The following is a 10560-nucleotide window of genomic DNA, read 5'->3' on the forward strand; positions in this document are numbered from 1 at the left end:
GGTGAATTTAGAGGTGGTAAATTTAAAGGGGGTGAATTTAAGGGGGGTGAATTTAAGGGGGGTGGATTTAAAAGGGGTGAATTTAAAGGAAAAAGAAAATTTCACAGTAAAGAGTTGCTGGGGAAGAGTCTGCAGTGAAGGCAAATGGCTGAATTGGTGGCTCTTGTCTTGTTTTAAACCCTCAGGAGCCCAAAATGACTCGTTCCAAACTGAAGGAGGTTGTGGAGAAAGGGGTGGTGAGTCTGAAATCTGCTTTTACTGTTGCACCCTCCCCTTCCCTGGGTGGGGAGCAGGGGCAGGGCCTGAGGGAGCAGTTGGAGCTCTGTCAGGGGGGGTTTTAGGGGAATATTGGGAAAATCCTTCCCCCAGGGGGTGGTTGGGCACTGACCAGGCTCCAGGAGGGTTTGGACAACAGGGACAGGATTTTGGGGTGTCCTGGGCAGGGCCAGGAGCTGGGTTTGGATGATCCCCATGGGTCCCTTCCAGCTCAGGGTGTTCTGTGGCTGGTTTGGGTTTTGGGGCCTCCTGAAGGGAGTTTAAAAGCTCTCACGTGGTGGAGTCTTGCAGTGGAAAAAAAAAACAACAGTTAAAAAGGTGTAAGAGAGAGTTGGTTGGAGCTGAGCAGCACAGGGCCAGGGCAGGGCTGGGCAGGGCAGTGAATCCCTTTGTCCCGAGGCTGCAGCCTGGAGATCCCAGGAGGGTTTGGAGCCTTTGGCTGAGCTCTGGTTCTTGCTTGGCCACTGTGCAGGTCGGGCTCAGGTGCTCCTTTGGTTTAAGAGCCCCCTTTAAGCTGTGGGAACAGCTCTGAAGCAGCTCTGGGGTTTCTGCTCTCCCCAGGTGATCCCGACGTGGAACATTTCCCCCATTAAGAAGGCGAACGAGGTGAAGGTGAGTGGGATCTTCTGGAGGGCTGGAGCAGCTTCTCTCTGGGCTTTGGGGTGTTCCCTCAGTCAGAAATCTTTGCTCTGACCCTGCAGCTCTTTGTCCTGCCCGGTAAAAAGATTCCCACCCTGAGACAGCAAAAATTCCTGTTGCCCAAAACTTGACAAATCCCCCCCAGGGTTGTTACTTCGATTTTATTTTCTCTATTTTTGTTCTGATTTCTGCCTTTTCCCATAAAATATTTGGGCAAATGGAAGAACTTTACACGGCCTCTGGCTGCTTGTGCACGTTTCCCTGTTCAAAGGCAGGACACAGAGTCTTTCTGATGGGATTTAATGCCTCCCATAAGTGAAGGAATCACTCCTCTTGTGCTGCAGCCACCCCAGTTTGTGGACATTCCCTTGGAGGAGGATGATTCGTCTGATGAGGAGTACCAGCCTGATGATGAGGATGAGGATGAGACTGCAGAAGAGGTGAGTGCAGCTTGTGCAGAGGTCTGAGGCAGGAGAACCCTCTTTATTTTAGCTCACTCCTTGTGAGTCATCCCGGACCTTCTAGTGATGTTCCTTTGTCACTCTGTTATTAACTTGGCTAAAAAAGAGCCTCTGAGATGTTGGCTGGAGCAGAGTTTGAGGCCCTTCTGCCTGTCTTGCCCTGCAGAGCCTGCTGGAGAGTGATGTGGAGAGCACGGCCTCTTCCCCTCGGGGGGCCAAGAGATCCCGGGCCCGGCGCTCGTCCGACGAGGAGGGGGGGACCCCCTGTGAGGTAAATCCGGGGGGGGGGAGCCCCTTCCTCCTCCAGAACCAACTCACAGTCCTCGTTCCTGATTTATTAGCCCCAAATCCGGGTGCTGGGTGGGTTTGGGGTCCCCCTGCCTTGGCTGCTGCGTGGCCAGTGAAGTCCGAAATAAGCCCTTAAAGATCTTGGAATGGAAACAATTGTCTCAGATGATAATTATTGTCTCAGATGATAATTATTGTCTCAGATAACAGTTATTGTCTCAGATAACAGTTATTGTCTCAGATAACAGTTATTGTCTCAGATAATGGTTATTTTTGTGGTTATTTGTGGGGGGAGTGCAGGGGAGTTGCTGTCTGTGCTTGGCTCAAGAGGAGAAAGTGGGTTTTGTAGAAGCACGAAGGTGTTTGTGGTGACTGGGCACTGTCACCTCAGTGGGGGTGGAAGGTGCAGAGTGATAAGGACCAAGGATCAGCAGAGAAGTGGCTGAGAACTGCCCCTGCAGTCAGAAAGAGCAATATTATATTGATATTTCCCCATTCTGCTCACCATGGGTTTGGATTCTGCCACAATAACTCATTTATCAGCTCTAGAAATGTTGAGGCTGATACTCAAACCCTCCAAACATCTCCTTTCCTGCAAGTCTTGATGTATCTCTCTGCTTTCTGAGAACCAAAGTGAGTGTAACACGAGGAATCCATTTCCTCCTGAGAAGCTTTTCCCTCCTTCCTTCTTGTGCCAGGCCAAGAAAAAAACAACAACAACAAAAAAGAGGCTTTATCCTGTCCTTGGAAATATCCAGGCTCTAAATCCAACCTTTTAACACCAAGGCCTTTCTGACTAGGTGGAGAAGGTCACTCCACCTGCTGTGAGGCACATCAGTGCTGAGGTTGTTCCCATGGGGCCTCCACCACCTCCCAAACCCAAGCAGAGCAAGGACAGCACGTTCATGGAGAAGCTGCACGCGGTGGACGAGGAGCTGGCCTCGAGCCCCGTGTGCATGGACTCCTTCCAGGTACAGCTCTGGGGGGGTCACTTGGGCCAAAACTGGGCAGAAATCGGGTGGATTTCTGGGGTTTTCTGCCCCTGCTTTCGGTGCATTCTGCTCTCCTTTAAATCATAAATGGAGCCCTGAGCAGGCTGGTCTGGGGGAAGGTGTCCCCTGTTGGGACAGGGTGATCTCTGAGGTCCCTTTAAGGTCCCTTTAAGGTCCCAGACGATTCTGTGGGTCTGTGATCCTGTGGAATTGGATCTCCACAGTGGCTCTGTGGGAGAATTGAAGTAGCTATAGTGTGTATATGTATAAATATATATATAATATATGTATATCTATATTATACACATAGATAATGAAGGAATGTTGTTAGTGACATAGACTTTTAGTTTCTTGTAACTACACTTTGTGCTCATGAGTCTCTCACTGCCTTTATTTTGGCTGTTAAATGCACCTCTCTGACATTTACAACACTAATGAGAATAGTTCTCCTTTTTGCCAGCAGTCCTGTTGGCTGAGTTGTGTTTTGCAGGAGCAGTTTTTACTATTTGCTATTAACTGTTTACTATCAGCTGTTTACTAGCTGAGGAAATTGGTTGTCCAGTTTATTTGGAACTGAGCTCAGTTCCAAATTGGAGCTGAGGAAATTGCTTATCCAATACTATTTACTATTAACTAACTATTTACTATTAACTGACTATTTACTACCAACTATTTAGTATTAACAAACTATTTAGTATTAACAAACTATTTAGTATTAACAAACTATTTAGTATTAACTAACTATTTACTATCAACTCTTTACTATCAACTCTTTACTATCAACTCTTTACTATTAACTAACTTTACTATTAACTAACTTTACTATTAACTAACCCTTTACTATTAACTAACCCTTTACTATTAACTATCTATTTACTATCAACTATTTACTATCAACTAACTCTTTGCTCTCAACTCTTTACTCAACTATTTACTCTTAACTAACTTTACTATTAACTAACTCTTTACTATCAACTATTTAGTATCAACTATTTACTATTCATTATTTACTATCAACTAACTGTTTACTATCAACTCTTTACTATCAACTCTTTACTATCAACTCTTTACTATCAACTCTTTACTATCAACTAACTCTTTGCTATCAACTATTTACTATTAACTTACTCTTTACTATCAGCTGTTTACTATTAACTAACTATTTACTATTAACTAACTTTACTATCAGCTATTTACTATCAACCATTTACTATCAACTCTTTGCTATTAACTATTTACTATCAACTGTATACTATTAACTAACTATTTACTATTAACTAACTTTACTATCAACCATTTACTATCAACTCTTTACTATTAACTATTTACTCTCAACTAACTATTTACTTTCAACTATTTACTCTCAACTAACTATTTACTCTCAACTATTTACTCTCAACTAACTTTACTCTCAACTCTTTACTATTAACTCTTTACTATTAACTAACTGTTTACCATTAACTCTTTGCTGTGACCCATTTGGCAGCTGAGTCAGTGAGCTCAGCCCTGTCTGGTGTCAGTGATGGGAAGTGTTTGTGCCCCGGGTGAGGGTGAAAGGCCAACCCTGTGCTCTGCCCCACGTTAGTGGCAGACAGTGCAGGGGCAAACACAGTTAAACACGGGTGAAAATCAAACAGTGGGAGTGGAAACCACTGGTGAGAGTCCAGTGTGGGATGATAAAGGAACAATAATGAATTTATGACCAGGGAGAGCGGGCAGAGCTCGGCTCCCCCCGCCCCAAAACCAAAGGATTCCTGGTGGCAGGAGCGGGGTGGTGCCCGTGCTGGGCTCTGGGGAGGGCAGGGCCATGGTGACAGCGCTGTCCTTGCCCCTGGGCAGCCCCTGGAGGACAGCCTGATCGCCTTCAGGACCCGCTCCAAGAGGCCCCTGAAGGACGTGCCCCTGGGGCAGCTGGAGGCCGAGCTGCGCGCGCCCGACATCACCCCCGACATGTACGACCCCAACACGGCCGATGATGAGGAGTGGAAGAGGTGGCTGGGGGGGCTCATGAACGACGACGTGGAGAATGAAGGTGAGGTGGGGGATCTGGGGGGGTTTGGTCACTGGTTTTGGGGTTTTGGGGTTTAATAAACCGAGGGTTGGGGCTGCGCCGGCGTCGGGGCAACGCCCGGGGTCGATCCGGGCTGGGGATGAGCAGAGGGGGGAGGATTTGGGGGAGAGGCTGGACATGAACCAGACCAGAGGAGGCACCAAGGTGAGCAGGGCTGGAGCAGGTCTGCTGGAAGGAAAGGCTGGGAAGGTTGGGATTGTTCAACCTGGAGAAGGGAAGGCTCCAGGGTGACCCGACTGTGGCCTTCCAGGACCTGAAGGAGCCTCCAGAAAGGATGGAGAGAGGCTGTTTACAGGGCTTGGAGGGCCAGGACAAGGGGGAATGGCTTCAAACCAACAGAGGACAGGGTTGGATGGGATACTGGGAAAAAATTCCTTCCTGTGAGGGTGGGGAGGCCCTGGCACAGGTTGTCCAGAGAAGCTGTGGCTGCCCCTGGATCCCTGGAAGTGTCCAAAGCCAGGTTGAATGGGGCTTGGAGCAGCCTGGGATGGTGGAAGGTGTCCTGCCCATGGCAGTGGGGTGGAACTGGATGATCTTTAAGCCCTCTCCCAACCCAAGCCATCCTGTGGTGTTATGTTGAAAGCCCAAAACTTTGTTTTCTGTTCATACCTGATGTCCTTGTGAACCTCACCTGCCCCCAGCTCCCCTCATCTCCCCCAGGGACCTTGGTGAGAGTTTTCAACCCTCAGGGGCCTCACTTGGGAATATTCACTGTCCAGCACAAAGGAAAGGAGTGGGTTTAACCCCTTGTGCTGCATCCTGAGCATCTACAGCTGACCCTGAGCGTGTCCTGCTCCTTGAGAGGGACCTGTTTGGGGAGAAACAGCTTTTTGTTCTTTGGGAAAGAACAGGGACAAGCTTTGGGGCTTCACCTCCTGTTCCTCCCGTGTTTACTGGTTGCCCACAGCTGGTTCCAGTCGATCTTCACCCGTGTAAATTGAACATGAAGCACAAACTGAACTCATGTCACTGTGTGAAACTAAACTTTGGTGAAACTCTGGTCCCGGGGAATCCAGCTGGCTCTTTAAAACGGGAAAGGCAACAATTCCAGCCCTTCCTGTGCTTGGTCAGGCAGGGAACAAAGTGCTCCTGGGTGGCCCTGGGGGCAGGGGAGTGACACCCCCAGATGTGCTTCCCCTCAGATGAAGCTGATGACGACGATGACCCCGAGTACAACTTCCTGGAGGATCTGGACGAGCCGGACACGGAGGATTTCAGGAACGACCGTGCAGTGAGGATCACCAGTGAGTCCCTGGGGAATCCTCGGGGAATCCTGGGGAATCCCCCCCTCCTGGCTCCTGATTCACGTGGGGAAGGGTTTGTTGCAAGGATTTCTGCAGTGTAGGGTGATTAAAATCTGAAGCTTTTGGCTTTGTGGGAGCTTCACCCTGCGGCAAAGCCTGAGCAGCAATGTTTGGGTGGTGATAATAAACCTGGAAGCTTCAGCCAGTTCAGGCTTGAATGTTTGCCTTGTTTTTGAGTGTAATTAAATTTTCTCTAAGTCCTCTCAGTCTTCAACTTATTTTATAAAGATACCACTTTCCACCTTTGCAGGAAACCACAGTTCCTTTAGGTGTTATTACAGGTTAACATAACTTTGAATTCAGTTGTGAAAATGAGGTTTTATATTGTATTTTTGAATCCAAACAATCTCAGTGAAGTATTTTTGGCCCAGAATTAAAAAGGGAGTTATCAGGGGCCTTTCCTTTTTGATCCTCTCTGCTAGAGGAGGGTTTCCCTTTGTGAGGGAAATTCCTTAGATGACTTAATATCATGACAGGATTGCTGAGTGTTCCTCAGAGGAGGAATATTCACACTTCTTTTTGATTTTTGCTTGCAGAAAAGGAAGTGAATGAACTGATGGAGGAGCTGTTTGAGACAGTAAGTGATGAGCTGAGGGAAAGAGCTGTTGGATGTGACATGAAATGTGGGGAGGCACCAAGGGTGGGCTCTGGGGAGGCCACAGCAGGGTCAGTTTAGGCTTGGGATCATCTGTGGGAACTTCCTTGAGTGCCTGCAGGGGGGAATGTCTGTGCTGAGGGGCTCTTCCTGAGCTTTATTAACTGAAGGCAGTGGGAATGTGCTCCCTGGGTGTTCCCCCCCTGGACTGTGGCTCTGTGTTCTCTGCAGTTCCAGGACGAGATGGGTTTCTCCCACATGGAAGACGAAGGCCCCGAGGATGAAGACGCTGTCACCGAGTCCAGGCCGAGCTTTAACACCCCCCAGGCCCTCAGGTGGGAGCCTTTGGTTGTGGGGGAAAAAGAGAGGAGCTGCCTGGGCAGCTCAGAGAGCTCTGGGGTGTTTTAATTTGTGGGATTGGGCATGGAGCTGCCTGGGCAGCTCAGAGAGCTCTGGGATGTTGTAGTTTGTGGGATTGGGCACTTGACCCTCTTTTTTTCCGGGTGCCACGTTTAACTTTGCTGCTTGTGATGCATCTGGAGGAGGTGACAGCAGTGACAATGTGTCCTTTCAGAGAGAGACACGCTCAGAAGAGTGTCTGCACTCCAAGATTGGTGCTGCAGCTCAGTGAAGCAGCCAAGGCCTCTCAGAGTGGTGACAGTTCCCAACAAGGCAGGAGGATTCTGTCCCTGCTTCTTTACCTCTGTGCTGAACACAGGGTCACAGAATGGTTTGGGTTGGAAGGAACCTAAAAGATCAACTAATTCCCACACCTTCCACTAGCCCAGGTTGCTCCAACCTGGCCTTGGGACACTTCCAGGGATGGGGAATCCATAATTCCCTGGGCCACCCGTGCCAGGGCCCCCCCAGCCTGGCAGGGAAGGGTTTCTTTGTAACATCCGATCTGAATCTTCACCTTCTTAAAGGGGAGGGTGAGGTTCTCTTGCTGCCCTGGTGGGTTTGGGGTGGCAAGGGAGGGACACCTGAGGGTTTGACCGAGTGTGTCACCTTCAGTTTGAGTGAATAACTTGCTGTAATGTTGGCCTTTTCATGGCAAATGAGGCCTGGGACAGCTGAGGTCTGGGAATGAAGTGACTCTAAAGCTTGGAAATTGGCTTTTGATATGATTTTTGGGTTGTGTTCAACAGCACCTTGAGGAGAGGGGCTAAAGCAGCTCCATCCCTGGCTGGACGGGGCTTGGAGCAACGTGGTCTAGAGGGAGGTGGAATGAGAGGAGCTTTAAGTCCCTTCCCACCCAAACCATTCCATGATTTCTTTCTGGGTGACAATTCCTCTGTATTTTCCAGCTGCAGGCTCTGGAAAGGGGGGCAGCAGGAGCAGTGGGGTCTCCTTGTTTATGGGGCAGAGCAGCTCGAGGTGCAGCTGTGTCTGTTTGGGAAGGGAGCTAAAGTGAAGGCTGGAGTTCCTGGATGCTCCCTCTGGGATGAGCAGTGCCAGAGGGGAGCTCAGCAACTGTAAAACCAGCTACAGGCTGAAAAGCCAGGAAGCTTTATTCCCTCTTTTATTATTTTTATGCATTTGGGTTTGATTTTTATGCATTTCGGTGTTTCATTTGTTTTTCCTTGGTGGGCAGTTCTGCAATTGTTTCTCCCCTGGTTTTCTTTGCACACAGGATTTTTAGATGTCCCATAAAACATCTTTATTTGCCGGGTTTGTTGTTGTTTTTATGATACCCTGCATTAGGGGCATCACAGAACAACTTGACTTACAAGTGACTCCAGGCCTGTCAGAGAAGGTGATAACCAGCAGAAATCAGGGTATTAACTGATGTAGCTAAAGTAAAATAGATAAAAATGAAATCATAACAGGGGATAGTTAAAACTGTTTTTGAAAGGGTGGTGGCAAGTACATCCTCTTTTCTGCTACTTGTTGTAGGGTCTCTAGCAGAGTTCTCTGCGTGAAGCTGGGTGGTAATTTATTTGTTCATTTTTTTTTTTAATAAAGTGACAGCTTTTGGAGCAGCCTGAGGTCTTTCTGGAGACCCTCCAGGTGATAAAATGCCCCCCAAAATACCTTGGGGAGGCGATCAGCAGTGCAGGGGTGGGTCAGAAGACTTACCCAGTGTAAATAACTGGGTGTTTTTCAAACTGGGGAGTGTTTGAGGAGCACAGGTAATGAACTGTGAGTGAACTGTGGTGAATCCCAGATAGAGTAAAATATTCTGGATCAACAGGAAGGGTTTTTAAACCCTTGGTTTGTTGTATTTTGCTCTCCCTGGCTGCAAACAGGTTCGAGGAACCTCTGGCCAACCTGCTGAACGAGCAGCACCGGACGGTGAAGGAGCAGCTGGAGCAGCTGAGGATGAAAAAGTCCTCCCTCAAACCACCCCAGGAGGCTGAAAAATCAAAACCCCCAAGTGAGAAGCCCCTGCAGAGCCTTGTCCTGGACAGTGCCCAGAGGAAGAGGCTCCAGCAGCAAATGCAGCAGGTAATTAATTAAACGTGGGGTGGCCTGAGCTGATGAACCTTTGCCAGGGGGCCCTGGGCAAAGGGCACAGCAAGGCTTTGCTTCCTTAAAGGAATTCCTTGGAAATGCTGAGCCTGGCTGTTGTTAGGGATTGATTGCACATGGAAGGACAATTGGAATTGAGTGTGTGAATCAGAGCTGCTTCCTGGGCATCTCTTCTCACGTGGGATGGCCTTGGCCACCTTGGAATCCTGACTCTGATCTGTCCAAATCCTCTCTTTTCATCACCTTCTTTATCACTGTCTGTCCAAATCCTCTCAACACCTTCTTTATCACTGTCTGTCCAAATCTCTCTTTTCAACACCTTCTTTATCACTGTCTGTCCAAATCTCTCTTTTCAACACCTTCTTTATCACTGTCTGAGAATGTTATTCCTGATCTGATTTAGGTTCTTCTTTTTTCCCCCCCTCCCACCGTGAAAAAACTGTGTAAAACTTCAGAAATGGGCAGTTCTGAGAGCTCAGGTTGCTGAAAAAATAGAGATCTGTTTGTTTAGGGGAAAAAAAAATCCTCTCTGTGTGGCTTGTTTTGGTTGTGAGGTTTTGGCACAAAAGCTGAGAAACTGCCCTGAGATCACACAGACAGTGGGTTCAAACTCTGTGTATTAAACTTCCTGCCAGTGGGTGTCAAACTGTCCCCTCAGTTTTCTGCTGTTCAAAAGATGTTTTGCAGACAGGGGGTTTTTGGGCTGCTCTCTCGTGCCTCTGGACTTGTGCTTTTCAAGTTTTTTGATTTCTGATACACTGAAAAAAAACCACTTTGTGTGATTTTTTTTTTTTTTTTTATTATTATTCTTCCAGCATGTTCAGCTCCTGACCCAAATCCATCTCCTGGCCAGCTGCAACCCTGCCCTGAGCTCCGAGGCCAGCACCACCAGGATGTTTTTGGTGAGGATGTGCCTGAAATCAGAGCTGCAGGAGCTCCAGTAACTCATTGGGATGAGCACTGGAGATGTTTGGAGAGATTCATTTGTTTGGTTAATCCCGTTAAACTGAGAGAGGAGCCTTGGAAAGGTTCCAGGGAGTGGGGGGAATTACAAACAAATAAAAGTCCTGGAATGGTTTGGGTTGGGAGGGACCTTAAAGACCATCCAATCCCAACCCTCTGGAATGGGCAGGGGCACCTTCCACAGGAGCAGTGACCTTGGGCACTTCCAGGGATGGGACATCATGGAATAACCTGTGCCAGGGCCTCGCCTCCCTCGCAGTAAATCCTCTGTTCCTGCTCAGAAATAAGGATTTTAGTGCTGGTTTTTTGCATTTGTTCCCTGCCTGCCCCGTGGAGGGCAGTTCTCTGCCCTGTCTGTGTGTCCCCTCACCTGTCTGTGAGTCCTCTCTGTGTCCTCTCTGTGTCCCCTGCCCTGTCTGTGTGTCCCCTGCCCTGTCTGTGTGTCCCCTCACCTGTCTGTGTGTCCCCTCACCTGTCTGTGTGTCCTCTCACCTGTCTG

General features: G+C 48.4%; 1 protein-coding gene across 2 annotated transcripts in view; it reads left to right on the plus strand.

Annotated features, from left to right (window-relative positions):
* The window catches only part of LOC113960003 (GON-4-like protein), a 32503-nt gene that overhangs the window by 5836 nt on the left and 16107 nt on the right, over positions 1 to 10560 (plus strand). For both annotated transcript variants that reach the window (XM_027669317.1, XM_027669318.1), the window contains 11 exons: positions 186 to 236; positions 838 to 888; positions 1260 to 1355; positions 1543 to 1647; positions 2465 to 2635; positions 4496 to 4688; positions 5870 to 5971; positions 6568 to 6608; positions 6858 to 6961; positions 8876 to 9074; positions 9914 to 10000. In XM_027669317.1, the coding sequence (XP_027525118.1) occupies positions 186 to 236; positions 838 to 888; positions 1260 to 1355; positions 1543 to 1647; positions 2465 to 2635; positions 4496 to 4688; positions 5870 to 5971; positions 6568 to 6608; positions 6858 to 6961; positions 8876 to 9074; positions 9914 to 10000 (1200 nt within the window). The remainder of the gene's footprint in view (positions 1 to 185; positions 237 to 837; positions 889 to 1259; positions 1356 to 1542; positions 1648 to 2464; positions 2636 to 4495; positions 4689 to 5869; positions 5972 to 6567; positions 6609 to 6857; positions 6962 to 8875; positions 9075 to 9913; positions 10001 to 10560) is intronic.

This window comes from Corapipo altera, unplaced genomic scaffold, assembly GCF_003945725.1.
Source record: "Corapipo altera isolate COAL_440 unplaced genomic scaffold, ASM394572v1 198, whole genome shotgun sequence".
Taxonomy (NCBI): domain Eukaryota; kingdom Metazoa; phylum Chordata; class Aves; order Passeriformes; family Pipridae; genus Corapipo; species Corapipo altera.